Here is a 23,059-nt window from a genome sequence, read left to right as displayed (position 1 = left end):
TTCAGGATCTGTCCTTCCAGTGAGCACTCAGGGCTGATTTCTTTCAGAATTGATACTCGGCTTCAAAAAAAAGTGTGACCAGATTCATTGAAAAAAATCTGGTAACCATAGCATCAGTCCAAATAATCCAAACCGCTTGTTAAAAAAGTCAGATTCGGCATCTTTGTCAGTCTGCTGATGGTCCAAAAGCCTGTCTAAACGAAACTACCTTTGCTTGCTGGCAGAAGGTAATCAGTCTCCCTTGGCATGGTTTCCAGAGCCTGGGTGTAGCCGCCAAGAAGTCCCTCTACTGGTAGTTACTAAAAGCCAAGCTGTGTTAGAAAGGTCACATGGTGCAGTGCAATAAAACCGCCAATACCACTTTGCCGTTTATCAAAATATATAGCGCAGCTGCATTTGAAAGGTTCAGAAAAGGGCAACCCAAATGATTCGGAGGATGGAGCCGCTCCCCTACCAGGAAAGGTTGGTCGTTTGAGAGGTGGCATGGTAGAAGTTTGTAAAATAATGTACGGAGAAACGTTAGAACCCGTGGGCGTCCAATGAACCTGAAAGTGGGAAGACTCAAGACAGATATAAGAAAGAAAGAAAGCTGTTCTTCAGTCAGTGCATAGTTAAACTATGGAACTTTTTCCCACAGGGTGGCAGTGATGGCCCCAACTTAGATGGCTTTCAAAGAGCCTTGGACAAATTCATGGAAGAATTTGATGATGTCATTGGTGATGTCATTGGCTGCTAGCTCTTCCTCCATGGTCCGAGGCAGGGGTCAGCAAACTTTTTCAGCAGGGGGCCGGTCCACTGTCCCTCAGACATTGTGGGGGGCCAGACTATTTTTGGTGTGTGTGTGTGTGTGTGTGGAAATGAATGAATTCCTATGCCCCACAAATAAACCAGAGATGCATTTTAAAGAAAAGCACACATTCTACTCATGTAAAAACCCGCTGATTTCTGGACCGTCCGCGGGCCGGATTGAGAAGGCGATTGGGCCGGATCCAGCCCCTGGACCTTAGTTTGCCTACCCAGGGTCTGAGGCATGAATGCTTCTGAATACCAGTTGATGGAAGCTATGGGAGTAGTAAGAGCTCTTGTGCTCATGTGCCACTTTCAGGTTTCCACTGTGAGACCAGAATGCTGGACTAGTTGGGCCATTGGCCTGATCCAGCCTGCTCTCCTTATGCACTCCTCGGCACCAGATGTGTTTGCACTAGCAGAATTATTTAACTGGATATCACTTATATTGTCATTATCATCATTTTTGCTGTTGTTGCGTTTGTGGAAATGCGGTGGGTGTGGGTGTGTAACACGCCATGAACTTGTACTTCTAGGAGCGGGGATCTGGTGCATGGACAGTAAACATATAAAGATCAGTCTCCAGAAGCAAAGTATAAACGTGGGGTAACGTGGAGCAAGTGCTTGCCTGGCTGCCCCCCCTGCCTGATCACTGTGGTTGCCATAGAGAAACTCAGCATCCTGGCTCTGGGGTTGTGAAGGTGGTTTCTCCCACACTAGGAGATCACCACAGAGATGAGGGATACACAAAACACAAACACTTCACTGTCTTTCCTTGGAGGGAATTAATGAGCTGCGCCTTTCCTCCCCTCTAAACGGTAACTCACGGCGCATCTTTTTACCTTTCTGCGAGACATTTGGCTTTTATGTTTCTTCATGTGGAAAATGACATTTTGCTGTTTTCTTTTAGAACATGTGTGCGCGACCTTTTCTCTCTCTTGCCTGTTTAAAAAGTAAAAGGTCATTACTGCAGCTATTATTTATTGAGCTACCTGAGGCATTTCTCTTTATATGTGACGAACTTTGGGAGGGGTGGGTGGGTTGCGTGTCAGCCAAAAGTGCAAAATGCAGCCAGAGTGAAGTGAAGAGCCCTACACATGTTTTTAAGAACAGAATGCATTTTTTATAGTTCTGTTTGGCACGTGAATCCAAACCCCGTGCATTTTTGCTCCTTGCCCAAACTCTTGCATGTGCACATCTTGCGCCCATGCCCTGGCTTCATATGCCAGCAGAAGAGGTGTTATTAGAAATCTGCCCCTCGATAGCAGTGCCACCTGGATGATGCCCACTTGCCCCTCAAACCTGGGACTGCATTACATGCTATAGATTTAAAACACACACACACAATTTTTTTTATTGTGGGAACTGTAGTTTATCTCTCACAGAGCTATAGTTCCCAGCACCCTTCACAAACCGCAGTCCTAAATGTCCTTCCAAATATTGTTTCCTGCCACTGTTGTAAACAAAAATTGCCCTTTTCCCTTATGGGGTATCCAAGAGCCCATATAGAGTCCTTACATAGGTTCCCTATTGGTAGGAGAAAATAACAGAGGCCAACCACAGAATATTTAGAAGCAAAGCAGCTAGTAAGCCTGATCTTTATTGATCTGTTGCAACAGGGCACTCCCCTCACACGCAGGAAAGGAGGAGGACCCAGAAAAATGGTGTGCAAGGCCTTATAAAGACTTTTGAAATTGCCACCCTGTAGATCAAGCCCACCCCCAGAAACATCATACATACATCACAGAAGGGGTATAACCTAAGACCACCACTCAGATACATCACACCTACATCACAAAAAGGCGGTCTAAAACAGAACAACCCTGGTGGATTCCTGACTGACTGCCTTTTGAGGAGGAAATGCAGTTCCCAAGCCTAGACCTGATAGCTTGGGAATACATCAGCCAGCAGCCAGGGATCTTTTCTGCACTTCCTCCTTCCGTGGCTTGAATGAGCTGGAGGCTGACTCACCCAAAGGAGCCTGCCGGGGCAGCTCCTGGGACAGAGTTGTGCAAGCACAGGCCTTTCTTTTTTGCCGCCCTCCCTGTTTCAGTCACCTCTGCTCTCCCTCGCCCCTGCCGTGAGGTGCCTGCAGAACTTCTAAGAGGAATCTTGGTTCTCCAGCGACCGAGATTAGTGGCTGGGGGCCCCTGAGTGGGTGTGGATGAGTAATGTGGCTTTTGTGGTCTGTGCTCTGGCTGCTCCGTCTTTCCCACACGAAGGAGGAGGAATCGTTGCTCGGCAGAGACGGGCAAGCACGGCACTAGGCCTTCCCGGCGTCTTAAGGGCACACATTTGAGGAGCGAGCAAGTCTGCCTCCCATGGGAGGAGGAGGATGCAAAGCAGTAGCAGATGTGGGGCCCCAGGATGGCGGGGAGACTTCAGAGGTGGACGAGACATGAGATCATTGTCTGGCTTTCCCCAACCCCAGCTCTTACTATCGCCACATGTGCACCGTGCGTTTAAAGTGCTGTGATAACGCTTTCAAAAGCCTTGGCTGCCCCCAAGAATTCTGGGAGCTGTAGTTTGCTATGGGTGCCAAGCGTTGTTAGGAGACCCCTGTTCCCTTTTAAAGGTAAAGGTAAAGGGACCCCTGACCGTTAGGTTCAGTCATGGCCGACTCTGGGGTTGCGGTGCTCATCTCGCTTTACTGGCCAAGGGAGCCGGCGTACAGCTTCCGGGTCATGTGGCCAGCATGACTAAGCCGCTTCTGGCGAACCAGAGCAGCGCACGGAAATACCATTTACCTTCCCGCCGGAGCGGTACCTATTTATCTACTTGCACTTTGACGTGCTTTCGAACTGCTAGGTTGGCAGGAGCCAGGGACCAAGAAACGGGAGCTCACCCCGTTGCGGGGATTTGAACTGCCGACCTTCTGATCTGCAAGTCCTAGGCTCTGTGGTTTAACCCACAGCGCCACCTGCATCCCTCTTAGAGAGCTGCAATTCCCAGAAGAAGAGGAATGATGGTTAAACCATTCTGGACACTGGACCTCTTCCTACCACCACTTTTGGGTAAATGTGTCCATAGGAACTGGAGGGGTGGGGTGGGTAAAGTGAGCACGAGACTGAGCAACGCAGCCGGGTGGGTGGGGTATATAAATAATAAAATTAGTAATCCCAGGGTTGTGGGTTTTAGCCCCACTTGGGGCAAAAGACTCTTGCGTTGCAAGGGCTTGGACTTTTTGACCCACGTGGTCCCTTCCAACCCCACAATTCTGTTCTGTGAAAAGATCACGAGTGCCGATTGCTCATCCAGCAGGCAACTTGCCATTTAGCAGCAGCACCTTTTGGACAGAGGAACCGTTCCAAGAAATCTGCTCACAGAGTTCACATTTGGTTGTTGTTCCTCTGCACCGTCAGCACTGGGAGCTGGAGCCAGTGACACAAGTTCCCAAGCAGGGACGTATTTTGGGCAAGCCCTGTGCAAAATTCACTACCCTTAAATTGCATCCAGAATTCACTGCCCAGGGCGAGGCCTTCAAGTGCACCTCGTAATGGGTGGTAACATCTCATGATGGTAATAACTAAAAGGAGCTTTTAGCTCCTGCCAAAAATCTCATTTCATTTGGCCCCAAGCAGGAGAGAACTGAGCTGGAAACACATGGACAGACCCACAGACACATCCTGTGAATTCTTCCTCCATCTCCCATGAAAGGCCTGCCAGGAGGATGAGGCTGATCATCTTTCACCCTTGTTTTCTATCTTAAGTTGGTCCTATAGTCAGTCTTGCTCGCCTTCCCAGATGGCAGTGGGACTGCAACTCCCATCAGCCCCAGCCAGTATGTCCAGCACTGAGGGATAATGGGAGTTGTAGTCCAAAATGTCTAGAGGACACCAATATGGGGGAAAGAGTGGCCTAGTTGTTGACTACTATTACAAGGCTTATTTGCAATGAGCAATCCTGTTCAGATGCTTTCTACATACAGTAAAATGGAAGGAGAATGTGTGCACAATCTGTCGTCCCCGTCCCCGTCCCCCCCCCCCCCCGGCCATCCACATGTTCCACCGCGAAGAAGGAGTGAGCTTGCTGCAGCCTTGCCCAAGCTGGTGTCCGCCATATGCCTTGGACTAAGGCTCCCATCCACCACAGCCAGCATTGGCAGCGTACTCAGGGATGATGATGGGGGGGATTGTTATCCAAAACATCTGGGGAGCATCAAGTTGGGGAAAGCTGGCTTGTTGTACTTGTGGAGGACTGTGAATCCTGCTGGATCATAGTACAGAATTGCAGAGAGTCTCCAGAAGTACAGCAGACATTTCCCCCTTGCAGACATTTTCCCTCTGGTGCAGCAGAAGACGCAGATCTTGCTAGTGGATTCCTGCTCTCCGCTTCCTAAGTCTAGTAATATGTAAAAGTCTTTTAATTCCTGTACGGACTGGTTACTGTTTGTTGCTGTTCCTAAACTGTTAATGTCATTAAGGATTTGCTGTATAAAGGCTGATTGCAGTCGAATTGATTGTCATGTAGTGGTCTCCTGACAGGTGCCATAATGCCTGCCAGTTCATTAGTGGGTCTTATGGAAGGTGCTTGCCCTAGTGTTTAAAGCTCTAAATGACTTAGGCCCCCAAAAGGCTCCCTTCCCAGCCGAAGCTCTGAAGTTGGTGGCCAGGAGGGGTTTTTCTTTGGCTCAGCCTCTAAGTTGTGAAACTCCCTCCCCAGAGAGGTGTTCCTGGCACCTTCACTGTGCAGTTTTCATTATATGTTGAAGATGCACCTCTTGACCCTGGCCTTGGACAGGTGGGCTGTATATTTTTAGGACTCTCCCTGTTCTTGTGATTGCAATTTGTTTTGAAATCCTTTTGATGTGCTTTAAATTGTTAACATCATAAAATGAAAGCAATAATCAATGTACTGTACTATAAAATAAATAAGACAGTATTGTATATGATAAAAATTTAATTTAAATTTTCTTACTTGCACTGACATTGTTTGAATGGGGGGCTTTATCCATTTCTGCAGCCACACAAACAAACAATCACATAGTCACAAAAAAAATTAATTGAAAAAGCCTCAAAAACAAAAACGCAAAATTAATTGCAAAAACAAAAGCGCCAAACTTAATCAGTTCTGGAAGTCCATTTGACTCCCGAAATGTTCAAAAACCAAGGCACAGCTTCAGAAACAATAGCCAACAGCCGCATCGGATGTTCGGCTTTCAAAAAACATTTGAAAACCGGAACACTTACTTCCGGGTTTTTGGAGTTTGAGAACCAAAGCGTTTGAGAACCAGGCGTTTAAGAACCAACGTACCACTGTATACTGTCAGCTACAGGCAACAAGAAATTGCTTGTAGATGGATGAGTGAGTGAGCAAGCTGCTGGAGGAGGTGTGGACCCTCTGTGACAGGGTGGAAACCAAGAGGGAAGCCCCCTTAGCCAGCATAAGAAAAGCAGGCTGCTGCAACGAGGACAAAACTCCACACCTCTCTTTTGCCAGCCCCCAACAGGTTAGCATTTTATTTTGCAAGCGAAAAACTTTTGTGGACTTACTTGCAAAGCCATGAGGCAGTTTCATAACATGCTGAGATAAGGTTAGCAGATGTAGCAGCAGCAGCAGCAGCAGCAAAAACCAAACTTTTTTGTGGTGCTGTGTGGAAACCTTAACTCTGCGCATGATGTTAGCAGCTTCACAGAAATGGCCAGTGTGTTCTGCTCTGAGGGAGCTTGTGGCTTGGTCAGGATAAGTGGCCAGGCTGCCTGCCTGCCTGTGTGTGTGTGTGTGTGTGTGTGTGTACACTTGACACCTGTATATACCTGACTATTCCCTGCAGGAATCTTCAGGGCCCTCCTTGTTCCCAGGATTCTCTATGGCAGTAAAATGCGCTGCCCAGTGAAGTTAGACAGGCTCCAACATTGTACACTTTTGTCGGATGCTAGAGGCTTTTAAATTTTTTAAACAGGTTTCCCCAGAAGGATGAGTTGATTTGTGGGAAGCATCTGATTTCCTTTTTGAGAATTGTTTTATCTATTGTTATGTATTCCATTTTAATTTTGTATAGCAGCACAGTATTTTGCAATGTTTAGTGCTTTACAAATATTCTGGATAAAGTAACAGAAGCAGAAGGTGAGGTTACTTCTACTTTGCTAACTCGCTTGCCAATCTAAGGCAGGTCACAAGTTTGTTGTGAATAAAATGTCCATGTCCTGATCTTGCACATGGAGGGATCTCTTTCCTCTCAAGAGGTGATCCATCCCTTTTAGTATTTCTCTTCTTAATCTGGCCTGTGATTTCTGATAACCAGAGGCCTCCTGGGTGCCCTTACAAACTCTGTGAGCCAGCCTGTGATTTCACTGGTAGGCTCTGGCCTTGGGTACTTCCGTTGGCCAAGGATGTTGGCCTTTGCTTCAGGAAAGATAGCCAACTCCAGGCTGGAGGGAGAGCTGGTTGCAGAGGAAGGCAAAGGCTCTTCTCAGTGGACTAGAGGTTGGGGGACCTCCAGTTGAGTTGTTGCTGGAGTATGCAACTCCCATCTTCCTTGGCCATTGGTTGTGTTGTCTGGGACTGATGGGAGTTGGAGTCCTAGGACCTCTGGAACACCCACACAGGTTCCCCATTTCTGCTGTAGATGCTCTGATGTGTATCGAAAGCATGTTGAGTTGCAAGGAAGATTTTAAAACTCTGGCTTGGCATGGTGTGCAGAGCAGGACAGGCAGGTGGGACTGATCCGTAATAATCCAAAGTCCTTTCCTTTTGCCCAGTGTTACAGCACTTGTTGTTGTTGTTTAGTCGTGTCCGACTCTTCGTGACCCCTTGTCCAGAGCACGCCAGGCACTCCTGTCTTCCACTGCCTCCCGCAGTTTGGTCAAACTCATGCTGGTACCTTCGAGAACACCGTCCAACCATCTCGTCCTCTTTCGTCCCCTTCTCCTTGTTCCCTCAATTGTGTTACAGCACAGTTTCCTCTTTTCTTACTTCTTCAGTGAAATCACAACCTATTAAGCAGTCTCAGCTGAAAAGAGAGGGGGGGAGGAAATCCCAACTTGCCTTCTACCTTTATGCATCCTGCCAAATTAGCTGTGACACTGATTGCTGCCAATATCGCAGCTCTATCACTTGGAGGGTAGCCAAGGGGCTTCCTCACGCTATCATTTGGTCCAGGACAGGCAAATTTGGGCGTCAGCACTGACGTGGCCAGCAGGCCATTGACATGGGCCATTAACCTGACCTGCTCCAAGGCACAGTGGAGAGACGTAAAGGCAGTCAAACACAGACGCCACTTTACCTTTTACCAGCTTCCCCGCCAGCCCTCTGCTTGTTACCAAATAATAACAAATCTTTTGAAATGTGGCTGATATGTCCCCATCCTCGTGAGTTTCCTCTTCTTGCAGGGCAAAGCGACACAGGATGCGAGAGATCCGTGATCAGTCTCTCCCAACATTTCTTTATTCATTTACTCTTTCCTTAGCAGACAAAAATAGCACTTTGGGGTCTGAGGGTGGGGACAGCAAATCTGATTTGAAAATAAAAGCTGTTTTTCTTTCTTTCAAACCCCCCCCCCCAACCTTCTACCAGTATCCTTTTCCTTTGCTGCTTTCGAGTGAAAAAGAAAACAGAAAAACTGCTACATATCATTTCTGTTATGCAAAATGGGAGTTGAAAGCTGTTAAAGAGAATCCAAGCCTGGGGCCCCGTGAATGAACCAAGTTAGCCCAGATGTCCTTTTGGGAGACAATTCTAGAATGCATGTTTTACTTCTCTGTTGCCCACACAAACTTTACATTTGGACATCTGTTCCTTTGTTTCTGTCTCCATACCCATAGCTCTGTTTGCACATCACACTAAACCAGGGCCTAACACTTTGGTGCACAATCTGGAAGGAGCTACCGCCTCACTTGCTCTCCCTGCTACCCTCTCTTTCTCTTCTTCCCATGCAGCCTGGAGAAGGACTTTGACAGAGTTTTACTTTCACATCTCCTCAAACGTGGCTTGTTTTTTCATATGGGCCAGAGCCTGTGGTTTAAAGCGAGCTCTGGCGGGTTTAACAAGTTAGCTTCAAAACCCATGGTTTGAGGCTGGTTCAAAACAAACGTTGCTCAGGTTTCTAAACAAGCCCATTTTAAACCATGGTCTCCGGTTTGTAGGCAATGTTACGTTGAAGGCTCATAGAAACAGATTGCCCATTTGCATGAATTGTTGCTGTTTCGCAGTGGTCTATGCTAGGCCGTGAATTTCCTGTGTGAGGCCTGAACCCATGGCTATTTCAGTGGAACTTCCATCTAAGAAGGTCTGGAAAGCCTTCTGGTCATGTCTTTGGAGTATCATAAACTGCCTCATAACAGATTATGTTGATGTTGTTGTTGTTTAGTCGTTTAGTTGTTTCTGACTCTTTGTGACCCCATGGACCAGAGCACGCCAGGCACTTCTGTCTTCCACTGCCTCCTGCAGTTTATTCAAACTCATGCTGGTAGCTTCGAGAACACTATCCAACCATCTCGTCCTCTGTCGTCCCCTTCTCCTTGTGCCCTCCATCTTTCCCAGCATCAGGGTCTTTTCCAGGGAGTCTTCTCTTCTCATGAGGTGGCCAAAGTATTTGAGTCTCAGCTTCAGGATCTGTCCTTCCAGTGAGCACTCAGGGCTGATTTCCTTCTGAATGGAGAGGTTTGATCTTCTTGCAGTCCATGGGACTCTCAAGAGTCTCCTCCAGCACCATAATTCAAAAGCATCAATTCTTCGGCGATCAGCCTTCTTTATGGTCCAGCTTTCACTTCCATTCATCACTACTGGGAAAACCATAGCTTGAACTATACGGACCTTTGTTGGCAAGGTGATGTCTCTCATAACAGATTATAGACCAGATTAAGTCAGCCCAATGGCTCCCCCTGTCGCTCCCTCCTCATCTCCCCAAAATTTGCCCTGGAGAGTTAGGAGAACCTCCAGAAAAGTGTGGGGGGTGTTTCATCTGGCAAGCAGAAATGCTTGCACTGAAGAACATAAGAGTGTGACATTGAATTCTTGCCTATTTGTTTGTACAGTGGTACTTTGATTCTCGAACTTAATCCGTTCCGGGAATCCGTTCGACTCCCAAAACCTTTCGAAAACCGAGGCACACAGCTTCCGATTGGCTGCAGGCCCTTCCTGCACTCAAGCAGAACCCGTGTCGGATGTTCAGCTTCGGAAAAACGTTCACAGACCAGAACACTTAGTTCCAGGTTTGCAGCACTCGGGAGCCGATTTGTTTGACAACTAAGCCGTTTGAGAACCAAGGTACCATTGTACAGCTCAGTATTCTTCACTCTGGCTGGCAGCAGCCCTACAGTTTCCTGGATTTTTAGGGGGGAAGAAATGTGCATGAAATAAAATGGATGCCACCACAGTTTCCTAAATTCCTGGATTGTTCTTTACGCTGACCTTGTGTTAACTTTCAGAGGTTGCAAGTTGAGCGGAATTGCAACAGCCCCCTTCATCCCATGAATGTCTAACCAGCGGTCAGCAAACTTTTTCAGCAGGGGGCCGGTCCACTGTCCCTCAGACCTTGGGGGGGGGCTGGACTATATTTTGGGGGGGAAATGAACGAATTCCTATGCCCCACAAATAACCCAGAGATGCATTTTAAATAAAAGCACACATTCTACTCATGTAAAAACACGCTGATTCCTGGATCGTCTGTGGGCCGGATTGAGAAGGCGATTGGGCCAGATCCGGCCCCTGGGCCTTAGTTTGCCTACCCATGGTCAAAGCCCCTTCCCAGTATGTTGTTCTCGTGTTCACCACCTCCTCCCTATGGAATGGAACAAATTTGCAAGTCCTGTGTTGTTCTAAAAACTCTGCATGCTTAAAATCAAAATAAGAGGAGGAAAGGGCGAGTGGGCCTGGCAAAGTCCACCCATACCCACCCTTTCCCCATTAAAAAAAAACCAATTTAAAACATATGGAAGAATGTCGTTTTATTAGAACACCAGACGTCTGCATTCTTATCGAGGCTCTGTGCTTACGACAGAAATGAGGTATGAATAGGCCTTAATAAGATCCTTATCGCGCTTCCATTAAGATCCAGGGTAGGAAGGGGCCTTGAGGGTTTTGCATTTGCATGGGGTGGGGGAGACTGGGGGAAGAGGAGATCTCTGAAAAGTTGGCACGCACAAGCCCTGCTATTGTTGCAAGTTAGGAAAAAGGAAACCCAAAAGCCCATTTAGCAACCTCGTGGTGCGTAAGTCGAGTTGAAAGCCAAAGGCACAGATTTCCCAGCCAAATGTTTTAGCTCACATGTGCCATGCAGCGCCCTATCAGTTCCGCAAATATGAAAATGCAAGTGACTTGTGGCCTCTGAGCTCTGCTGGCTGTTCTGTTGTTGCTGCAAGTGGACGCAAACCAGTAATCTTCAATCTCACATGGTCCCAACAGCAATGTAGGACCCACTTCTGATTTCTAGGTGTGCTGCATGGGCCAGTTGTTGTTTTTCTCTCCTTCTCAGTTTAAGACAGGGATGGGGAATCCTGTGGCTCTCCAGATGTTGTGGGCTCTGCATCTTCCATCAGCCATAGCAGATGGAGCCTTATGGCAGGGAATGATGGGAGTTGTAGTCCAACAATTTCTGGTGGACCATAGTTTTCGAGGCAAACTTAGGCAGAGAGCCTAGATTTTTAATTGCAGCAAGGTGGAAGGTTTTTTTAAACAAACAAACAAACAAACAAACAAACAAACAAACCAAGAGTTGCTTATAAGGCTAGGATGAAAAAGCAGCAACAACCAATGTATTTTATGCTACATAGTAACTACTGATAGAGGGATTGTGCCTTCTTATTGCATCTGGTTTTCTTTTTCAAGCATGTACAGTGGTTACTTGGTTTGCATACGTCTTGGTTTGCATACGTTTTGGATTACAAACACGTCAAACTCGGAAGTGTGTTTCCCGGTTTGCAACTTTTTTTTTTGGATTACAACCCTTTTTTTTATTATTACGAACAATTTTTGGGGGGAGGCCCCATTGGCGAAAGCGCGCCTTGGGTTACAACCTGTTTTGGTTTACAAACGGACCTCTGGAACGGATTATGGTTGTAAACCAAGGTACCACTGTACTGAGAAATGTGTCTTCAGTACTGGATACAGGCACCTTTTGGGGTTGAGCTTTCTTTTGAGTCCATATTTGTTGACTGCAGCATTCCAACTATGTCTGGGAAATTCTGGACGTATGGCAACCCTGGGTACACATGGCACCAATTATTTGTCAAAATTACAAATACCCAAATAAAGACGGTCATTTACCCTCGCTAGATTCAACGTGCTGCCATCTGCCTTATCGCAGGGCAGATTCAAGGATAAGCCATACGTGGAACGAGTCTGCCCCTGCGGCTTGATGGAGGTAGAAACTGTCTCTCATGTCTTGTTACGCTGCCATTTCTACAGGGATATACGCTCGGTATTTATCACTCCTGTTATACAGAAATCTCCAAATGGGTCTGAATGTCAATGTCTAAAACTCCTGGTAGAGGACAAGGATCTAGAGATCACGCTAAGGGTGGCCAAATTCTGTGCGACTGCCAAAAAACTTAGGGAACAAGCTGTACTACCAAAATGATTAAGGTTTTAAATGACAATTTTAGGTTATATTTTATTGATCAAGATTTAATATATATTTTTAACTGCTGCTGTATCTGAATTTTCTCTGTTATACCCAATTGCAATTCAATTCCTGTTGTGTTTTATGATTTTCCTGATACTGTAAGTGAGCCGGAACTGGTCTGTGACCGTAATAATAAAATTCAATTCACATGGCACCATGCCCATGTCATTGCTGTCAGTTGGGCTGTGCCATTCCCCCTCCTCACCATATTTCTCTTGTCTATGAATGAAATAGGCAAAAAAGGACAGGATGCAGATATTTGGCTGCCTCTGTATACCAACGTATCTATATGGAGAGACACATAGCAGTGTATCAGCACACTAGTTTCCAGTCCCTGCCTTTTGAAAGACTGCAAGTGAAAACACTGAAGGAGTGGAGGGGAAGAGAACAACACTGTGCACTGATCTGAAAACATGTCCACCTGTGGTTGCAGACAACATGGCTAGTAGCTATCGCTTTGGATACCGTCACCACACCAAGGTGTGCACAATTGGAAGCCACTATGTGCACAAGTGCATCGATGACATGGGGGATGATGCCATGTGTACATTACCCCCCAAAGGCACCTGCATCCCGTGTTGAATGCGCATATTCGTGCAGTGTGAACATACCTGTATGCATACACAAAGTGTAGATCCTGCGAGCTTGAAGTCTGCCTGCCTCTGCGGCAGGGTTTGTGCACTGGGCAATGTCCTCATCAGTTACTCCATGGAGCACATTCAAACCCCAGGGCAGTCAGGCAGGCAGGGAAAGCTGAACATGGGAGCCATTTGGAAGAACGTGGCAGGCAAAAGAGGCTGTCCTTTTCTTCTGATCTGCCTTGATGAGTTAGCAGTGGTTGATTCATACGAGTGGGAGGTTATAAACCAAGAGCCAGGCTCTGCCGGGGCCTATGGGGTGGGGAGGAGATGAAGAGGGCAGGTAAAGACCGCAGGAGGAGTGGTCGTCAAGAGCAAGATCAGATCCTGCTTTCCCAGCGAATTGTACAAAATGCACTTGGTCACATTTTGGAAGGATTGCAATTTGTTGCAGACTGCAATTTCTTATCTTTCCCCCTCCTTTGGTGGAGCAGGGAGTTCAGATTGGACCATTTTAAGTGTGCTGATGATTGCTCTCCTCGCTATGCTTACCTTCAGCGGCCCACATATTTTGGCTGATGTTAACAGTCGGCCAAAAAAGAGGAGTTCTTCTTGCCATGACTCACTCCCACTAGCCGCAAAGGTCTTTCCTAGCTTTGCTAGTGGAGATCTTTTACCGGAGGCGCCAAGCAAGGCTTCTGTTAGTCCTTAGTGAGTGCCTGGCATGCTGCTACCAATAGACCATTGCCCAGCATCAACCTCGAGCCCCGTCAATCGCAGTGTGGCTGCTTGCCAGTGCCCCTGCTTGGGGTTAGCAGCTGCTCTGAGAATAGACTGTTGAACTACATGGGCTTTTGGTCTGATCCAGCAGGATTCTTAATATGTAAGGCCTGGGCTTTCCTTCTGAGCCCAGGGCTCCGCCAGATACTGATCTGTTTGCCCACCCACCAAATCCCTGCACTCTCTTACCCCTTGCTTTTCTACGTTCTTTATAGCTACATCCATGCCAGTTTGGTACATGACTGCCTCTAACCAGGCAGAACTGGCAGAGGCCCTGAGAGCAAGATCAGCGGAGGGTGTGCAATGCTCTCCTGGACGTATTTACTGAGAAGGGCTGGCTCCAGCTCTGACGCTCAGCCTATTCATGCTGGAGGAAGTGGATTGATTCCAGCAGGAAGTTCATACCCAGTCAAATCCCCCGAGAGCCTGGAGAGACAAGGGCTCTCCACAAGCTTTGCGAAGGGATTCCGCGGCAGGCGTGAGCGTTGTCGGTCATTTTGCAGAGCAGCGTCTGCTTTGGCGGGGGTCTTTCGCTTCCTGTTTTCTTACCTTGACGTCACGGGTCCTTCGATGGCAGCCGGTCAAAGGGAGAGGTTGTTACTGGCCGGCAACCAGCCCTGAGCATTCCTGAGGAGTGCTGATGTCACCTACCCACAGGGATTACTTCATAAGTGAAGTATTTAGGCCTCGGTGTGAATAAGAGAAGGGGAAAGGAAGAATGATGACGAAAATAGGAAGCTGGCCCATGCAATGCCACCCACCCACTCCCCCTTCCCTCCAAGCAGTCTCCTCGTCTAGTAAACATAAAAATAATAATTAAAAAGCCCCACCACAAAAATGGTGACATCAACCTGGGTCGGGCATAGCCAGCAGGCAGCTTTTTCCATTTCCTGATCTTTAAAATAAATCAATAAACTAAGGCTGCATACACACCATACATTTAAAGCGCGCACACCCCCCCCCCACAAAAATTCTGAGAGAACTGTAGTTTACCTATTAAAAGGGTAAAGGGACCCCTGACCATTAGGTCCAGTTGTGACCGACTCTGGGGTTGCGGCGCTCATCTCGCTTTATTGGCTGAGGGAGCCGGCATACAGCTTCCGGGTCATGTGGTCAGCATGACTAAGCTGCTTCTGGCGAACCAGAGCAGCGCACAGAAACGCCGTTTACCTTCCCGCCAGAGTGGTACCTATTTATCTACTTGCACTTTGATGTGCTTTTGAACTGCTAGGTTGGCAGGAGCAGGGACCGAGCAACGGGAGCTTACCCCGTTGCGGGGATTCGAACCGTCGACCTTCTGATCGGCAAGTCCTAGGCTCTGTGGTTTAACCCACAGCGCCACTCGCGTCCCAGTTTACCTCTTAGAGAGCCACAATTCTTAGCACCCTTAACAAACTATAGTTCCAGTATTCTTGGAGAAAGTTGTGCACTTTATATGTTACGAACATAGGAAGCTGCCTTAGTATAAGTGCAGTCAGTGCAGACAATAATGAGCTATATGGGCCAATTGTCTGACTCAGTATGTCAGACAATTGGCCCATATAGCTCATTATTGTCTGCACTGACTGGCAGTCACTTTTCAGGCAGGCTTTTCTCTGAGCCCTACTGAGAGACACCAGGAATTGAACCTGGGACCTTGTGCATGGGGAAGCAGATGCTCTTAGACTGAGCTACAGTCTTCCACCCAATGTATGGTGTGCACGCAGCCTATGGAACCCACATGTCTCCCTCATCCAGGAGGGTTGGGGTTTGTTTGTTTTTGCAGAGAAGGCCACAGAAATGAGTAATGGACCCGCTCTCCTGCCACATGGCATGGCTGCCCATGTTTCAGCCACGCCTTTCCAGCAACACACATCCAGCTGCTTTGGGCCCTCAAATTTCAGCAGCACCCTGGGTAACGCTAAAATTTGGTCCACCCCCACCTCTCACACTCCATTCTACAGCGTTGTTGTGGCGCCCCTTGCAGAGCAGTGCCCAGATTGACCACACTGGTCATGCTACCCTAAACAGGGCTGTCTTTACCCAGGGATGCAAGGGGTGCGGTGCAAAATGTATACCCACTGCATACTGGTCCCTCTCGATTGGTGTCAGTGAAAAGCAATGGAGCAAAAGCTCCCCTCCTCCGTCGCTCTCATAGCATCAAACAAAAGCAGTTTTTTCTGCTGTGTCGTTGTTACAGGTGAGAGAGCGATCCCCCCCAAAAAGGTCAACAACTTTGAGTTCTCCCCCCTCTAAAAAAGGGGGCGCAGGGCAGATCTTTGAACCCCAGCGGCGCATATGCTAAAGATGGCCCTGACCCTAAAACCACCTCTGGCTGGTTGTCCTGGTGATGCGGGGAACAGAAAGGAAGGGGCAGGTAATAGGTAAAGAAAGAGAAGGAGAATCGGCAAGGTTTATGGGAAATGCCTGAGTTCAGTGGTGCAACATCTATCCTGGGACACACATCGAACACAACACCAATTCCTGGGTCAGCCGTAAAGCATCTGTTCTGCTGGCCCCCCAGTGTCCCAACAGCGTGGAGCCGAGCATAGCGTGCCTCCAGCGGTCAGCTCCTTCTCCTCTTGCTACTGCTGCAGAGGGGAAGGAGAGTCAAAGTTTCTTCTTCTTCTTCTTTGGTGATCGGTCATAGCCGAGTAAGATTGTCTTCCATAAACACAGTTTTAACAACGAGTCCGTAGGTGACTGTGGAGGCCAATTCTGGATCCACACATCTTTCCACAGTGGGGACATTGGATTCCGTCCGGGTAGGAGTTGATCATGGTGTGGATTTGCCAAGCGTGCCTTCCTCTTAGCACGTTTCTCCCTTGCGTCCTGAGTTCGAGTGTCTTCAAAGCCCATAACATCATTGGTAAAGGCTGTTCTCCAGCTGGAGCGCTCGCAGGCCAGTGTTTCCTAGTTGTCAGTGTTTATACTACATTTTTTGAAACAGTCTTTAAACCTCTTTTGTTGACCACCTGCATTATGCTTTCCATTTTTAAGTTTGGAATAGAGTAGTTGCTTTGGAAGATGATCATCAGGCATCCACACAACATGGGCAGTCCAACGAAGTTGATGTTGAAGAATCATTGCTTCAGCACTGGTGAAGCCAGTAGACTGGTAGTAGTTTGCCTGTCTTCCCAAGTGATGTATAAAAATTTTCGGAGACACCGTTGATGGAATCTTTTGAGAAGTTGGAGATTGTGTTTATAAGTGGCCCATGTTTCACAAGCATATAGTAAGGTTGGCAGTACAATAGCTTTGTAAACAAGCATTTTGGTTTCCCTGAGAATGTCCCGGTCCTCAAACACTCTGCACTTCAATCGGGAGAAAGCTGAGATCGCAGAGCTCAGGCGATGCTGGATTTCGGCATTGAAGCAGCCTCCCGCTGGTGGTGGTACCAGTAGAGGCAGAGGAAAGCCACCAGCCGTGTTCGGCTCCTGCCCTAGCTCCTCATGACGTCATGTGTGTGATGTCGGCCTCCCCGTCGCAGGTTGGCGCCTCTGCTGTGGTCCTCAGCATCATCTGGTCCTGGATGCCACAACCTAGTCTTGCTCTCTGAAGAATCACTTACACTTTGGGGGGTGGATAGAGAAGAGAAGGGGCAACAAAATTAAAAAAAATAATTTTAAAAAAATTAAAAATCTGGGATATGATATACGAAGAAATTTTTAAAAAATTCAAACAAATTTTTACAAAAGAACCAGAAGCCTCCCTCTTGGGAATATTGGGACCAGAGTTTTCTAAGGAAAAAGGAAGAATATTCTTATACGCTGCAACAGCGGTGAGAATACTAGTTGCCAAAAAATGGAAAGGTGAAATGATACCATCAAAAGAGGAATGGCAGGAGAAACTGTTCGAATATCTTGAATTAGCAAAAATAACTGAGACAATTAGGAGACAGCCAAAGCAAAGGTATAAAAAAGAATGGGGCATTTATAAAGAATATTTAATTAAACATTGCCCGCAAGTGAAAACCTGGACATGATTTGACTAAACTCCTCAATCTGTAAATTAGATAAAGAATACATGAGACAAAATAAAAGAAAGAAATGGAGATGAGGAATACTGGAGCAGTGATAATAAAAAGGGGGGAAAGGATAAACCCTCAATGAGGAGATTGGAAGTCATATGGAGAACTTAAGAAATTGTGAATTAAGAAAAAGATTTAAATAATACAAGTCTTCTTTAGGAATTTAAGGATTTATATACATCTTTGTTTATCTGCAATTACTCCATGCGTATTGTGTAAATGTGTGTGGGTTATTTGAATATAAGTCTGTCTCTGCTCTCTCTCTCTGTCGTGACTAAGTGCTAGGATTGGGTTATTGTTGCCAGTGAGTTCCTAGGCAGCGCTGGGCCTGCATTGTCTTTGGCGAGCCCCAGGTCTCCACAAGGCAGCCAGCAAGATAAAGAGGAGGACGGCGCATTGTTCTTAGAGGAAATGGGAACCACCTCTAATCTCTGACTCCGAGGCTCAGCGTGAAAGTCCCTTGTCCCTTGTCATCGGAGCAGCCCCCCAAAGGTCAATGAAAGGCAACGCTCTTGAAAGCAAAAGGGTGATTCTCACTTGTTGCAATTCCAGAAAAATAGGCATCACTCCCCATAGCATGCCTGCACGGTGTGCAGGCCCAGCCCCCTCGGTCATGGGGTCAAGGTGGTGTGCTTGCTCCCAGATTCAACCCCTGGTGTCTATAGTAAGGACTGGGAATGTCCTCTGCCTGTCAGTGTCCAGAATATTGAGCTAAAGGGACCAGTGAATCGGACTCAGCAGCTCCCTATGTCCTTGTGCCTTGTGTTGTTGCCTGAAGTCTTACTTGCTTTGCCAAACCTTTATTAGGCATTACAAATACAGGCCATCATAAAACATGCATGTGTGTGTGTGTGTGTGTGTGTGTGTATTAAAAATATGTACAAATTAACAGCCATGTAAAATATGTAATAATGAGGGTTTCTGTTGGGGTTTCTTCCCGCTAAATAGTGCCATTCACCGCTCTAAGAGATACTATTGACAAAAACTCAGCCACCCTTGCAGTTACTTCCGGGTTAATGGCAGACAGATAGAATCTGACATTTTCATTGTGCTGCGATGTTAGAACAGGGGTCAGCAAACTTTTTCAGCAGGGGGCTGGTCCACTGTCCCTCAGACCTTGTGGAGGGCCGGACCATATTTTGAGGGGGAAATGAATGAATTCCTGTGCACCACAAATAACCCAGAGATGCATTTTCAATAAAAGGACACATTCTACTAATGTGAAAACATGAGTCCCGGACTGTCCGGAGGCCGGATTTAGAAGGCAATTGGGCCAGATCCGGCCCCTGGGCCTTAGTTTGCCTACCCATGTATTAGACTATTCAAAAAAGGGGCATAGCACGTGTTTGCATAGCTGGTTGTACAATGGACAGTAGAAAAGAATATGTTCTACAGTGTCTGGACTGAAGTCTAATCCTTTGTCTGTTTTGGTAATTTACATGTCTACTTTAGTTATGCTCTTGTATTCTATTGTTATGTATGCCATCTTGAACATTTCTAACTGAATATATAAACCAGAGAACAAATTGTAACATAGAAGTTTGAACATTACAGTAAGCTTGCAACTTATGCAGGGGTTATGTTCCAGGGATAGCGCCTAAAGCCAAACCCACGTATAGTCAAAACATACTGGGTTAAATGGTGGGTAGGGTTGCCAAAGCTTTTCTTCCTGGGTGCCCATCTCTTTTCTGCCCCCTTTTAAATTCTTTTTTTTTTTTAATGCCAAGCTGATGCACACAGGTTAAATGTGCATAAGTTGTGGGTGTATTATATTATGAATTTATTCAAATTTATATACACACATTATATATGTGTGTGTGTGTTACTAATAATATGAAGTGATGGTATTTCATGCATAAAATAATCTACCTATAAAGTCCAACCATTCATTAATATTTAATGCTCAAAAATTCAATATTTCCTTAAATTCAAAATTTCTTCTCCTCCCCCACTTATAATAAAAATAATATTAGAAAAATATTGTAATTATTGTGTTTGAAAAGCCTGCTGTCTTGTTCTGTCCTGATAAATATGGATTTGTTGCTTCTGTTATTTTATCATTCCAATAAGCAGTGAATGTTTTTTTTAAAAAAAATATGGAAAAGATATAAATATGAAATTAATATAAGGGGGTGAGCACTAATGTACTATTGTTTACGAACAATTGAGGAAGGACGATCCTACTTCAAAGGGGACTCCTCCATATTATGACACCTATCAATTCATGGGTGACAACTCTGTCACTGTAACAACTGCATTTGGATTTCATAATAAACCTGGGGTTCAAATGCTCTCTCCCCCCTCTCCTTTTCCAGGCTGACTGCAATAAGTTCAAAAGACTTCACTTCTATTTTTTATATTCAGTTTGCCAACTACCTGAAACTGACATACTGTCCTTCCTTCCTCCTCCTCTCTCTCTCTTAAAAAGTCAATTTTAAAACACCAGTTGTGAAGCTGACTTGTTTCAAGAAACTATAGGTAAGATTAAGTACAGTTTAGGGTTTGGATGTAATGCTAAACTGTGGTTAACTGAAAGCTGAAGCTTCCAGACAGCAGCCCCCTCAATCCTTTGCTGTTGCCATAATGTTTGTAAGTTATAGAATCTGGCTTTTCATAGGGTTTGGCTAAGAATCCACAGATCTACAAGTTCCAGGAACCTTGTATGCCTAACCTCTGAAACGGAGGCACCCCAGAAAGAGCCTCTCAAATGATGGACGAGATTTGCAAAGGATGCTTCACCAGCTGCCTCCTCCAGATGTTCTGATGCATAACAGCCATGATATGCATATGCTAGCTGGGCCTGATGGGAATTGTAGTTCTAGACATCTGGAGGGCATGAGGTTGGCAAAGGCTGGTACAGAAGAAGAAAAAAACCATTCCTGGCTCCATCTAAACTGTAGTCCCATTTCTAAAGCTAAACCCACATGGTCCTGGTCAAAGTCGAGTTTGGATAAACACCACTCTGGGCTCCATGGAGGGAAGATAACAGATTTCCAGTAAATAAAATGACAAAAAATATTTTTTCTCCTTTAAAAACTTAATCATCCTCATCTATCTTTTTCCTTCCCTTTTGGCTTTGCAGGAGGCGGAGGGAAGCGGAAAGGGAGAAGTAAGAAATGGAGAGAGATTCTCAAGTTCCCGCACATCAGTCAGTGCGATGACCTTCGGAAAGGCCTGGGTAAGTGGCAAAGTCAGGCACACCCAGCCAGCTGAGCTTTTGTTCAGAGTTTGGGAGACGGAGGCTGGGTGGCAGAAAGGGGGGCTGCAAGAACCAGCCAGACTTGCTCGCCAGAGGATTTGCAGAGTGGTGGGAGTGCAACAGCAGAGATCATTCTGTGCGCAGCTTACGGGTTAATTCTGTCAGTATTAAAGCCAAGAGGTGGAGCTGCTGCTTAGCGATAGGGCAGCATGATGTTTGCCGAGGTAGCCCATGCCCTGATGGCTGTGTAGTTCTTTGGTGAGACCTCCTCAGTAGTTTGGTTGATTGTCTCCATGCTATGTAGAAGGCCTGAGGCAAGAAAGAGAAAACCTCCCTTTTCTCAAATCATACGCCGTTTTTCTTCAGTTTCTTCAGTAAAGTATTATTAGGATTATTATTTTTTCCCTCTGGACTCTGCCTGGATTATTTAAGTGCCTTTGCTAATGTGAGGAAGTTGTACAAGGTGTGCTACTAGCAGAGCCTGTCTACTCAGAGGTAAGTAGCTGTTTTCGGGCATCTGTTTGACATGTAACATTGCAAACTGGAGATGGAGGCCGAGGCATGCATGTGAGCTCTGGCCCCAGCAGAGTTGGCCCTACCAAGAGGCAGAATGAGGCAGCCACCTCATAATAATAATAATAATAATAATAATAATAATAATAATAATAATAATAATTTATTATTTATACCCTGCCCATCTGGCTGGGCCTCCCCAGCCACTCTGGGCGGCTTCCATAAAAACCAAAAATACAGTAAAATATCACACGTTAAAAACTTCCCTGAACAGGGCTGCCTTAAGATGTCTCAGGCACCAGATATTGGTTTGGTGGCCACATGGCCTGCTCTGTGCCCCCTAAGCTAGCCTGCTGCCCTCTGTTGTAGTGGAGGACTCAGTGCACCAGTGCTGAATCCTAGGCCCCATCTGCACTTTACATTTAAAGCAGTTTTATACCGCAGCATAAGGGGTCTCTATAGTATAGTGTATTTTTTAGTATAGTGTATTTAATAGTATAGTATAATGTATTTTAAAATGGGGTTTCAGAGTTTTTAGGGGTTTTTGAATGTTTTATGTAGTTTTTCAATTTCATTATTCTGTATGGGACAATGACAATAAAGATATTGTATATCGTATATCATATTCAGCCAGAATCCTGGAAGTATAGCTTGTTAAATGTGCTGTGTGTTATGGGGAGACCCCCCTATTCCCCTCATAGAACTACAGTTCCAGATTGATCACCTTTAATGATCAACTCCTCTTCCCAGGGAACTCTGGGAGTTGCAGCTCACCAACTAAAGAACAATGGCAAGAGAAGAGGATGAACTATGCAGAACTGGCAAAAATGACAGAAAGAATAAAAGAAAAAGACAACAGAGACTTTGAAAAAGATTGGGAACCATTCATATTATATTTGCAGAAACAAAGAAAGGCAATAGACTTAATGGCAGGATTTAAATAGGCATTCACATTATTAGCATCAGAAAATGTTTAGAAAATAGTGAAACAAGATGATGCATTTAATTTTAATTTTATGTTTTTAGATTTGATGTTATGTATTTAATAACCTTTTCTGTTGAGAGATAGCAAAGCGGATGAAAACAGAAACAAACCAGGAACACAAGTTGGGGGAAGTCTTGGAGGGGAGGGAGGGAGGAATATATAGTGAACATTAAGAATTTGAAATTTATGTAATGAATGAAAATGAAAAATGAATTTTTTTTTAAAAGGAAATAGGTCCCCAGAATTCTCTGGGGAAGCCATGACTGTTTAAAGTGGTACTGTAGTGCTTTAAATGTGTAGTGCAGATGGGTCCTGGGTTGTGTGTGGAAAGGGAGGTTGCCCTCTTGCCCTTCAGGCAGCAAAACGGCTTAGGCTGACTCTGTTTGGATCCCTCTCTGTTTCGAAGATGCCTGCTCTTCCCCCAGGCTCTTGAGAAGTGTGAGGGACTTCTTCTGCGCATGCCTCCCTCCCCATGCTGAAGTTTGTTCTTAAGGCGCAGGGCTGGGATATGAGAGCGCGCATGTTCCTGCGGCTCGGACGTGCATTTCCGCAGAGGCCTTCTCCTCCTTGGCAAAGGGGGAGGGCAGGGGGTCTGAGAGGAGCAGGAACGGAGGTCTCAGCAAGGAGGCGCAGCGTGTCATGCCTG

The 23,059-nt window shown here is 46.1% G+C and overlaps 1 protein-coding gene across 2 annotated transcripts in view; it reads left to right on the top strand.

Moving 5' to 3' along the window:
- LOC128402504 (G protein-coupled receptor kinase 5-like) overlaps positions 1-23,059 on the top strand; it is a 74,605-nt gene that overhangs the window by 23,571 nt on the left and 27,975 nt on the right. For both annotated transcript variants that reach the window (XR_008327723.1, XM_053366682.1), the window contains exon 2: positions 20,799-20,894. Coding sequence is in view for 1 of the 2 variants with exons in the window: in XM_053366682.1 (XP_053222657.1) it covers positions 20,799-20,894 (96 nt within the window). In the remaining variant the exon portion in view is untranslated. The remainder of the gene's footprint in view (positions 1-20,798; positions 20,895-23,059) is intronic.

Source organism: Podarcis raffonei, chromosome 15 (assembly GCF_027172205.1).
Source record: "Podarcis raffonei isolate rPodRaf1 chromosome 15, rPodRaf1.pri, whole genome shotgun sequence".
Classification (NCBI taxonomy): Eukaryota; Metazoa; Chordata; class Lepidosauria; order Squamata; family Lacertidae; genus Podarcis; species Podarcis raffonei.
This window is presented reverse-complemented; position numbering and strand designations above follow the sequence as displayed.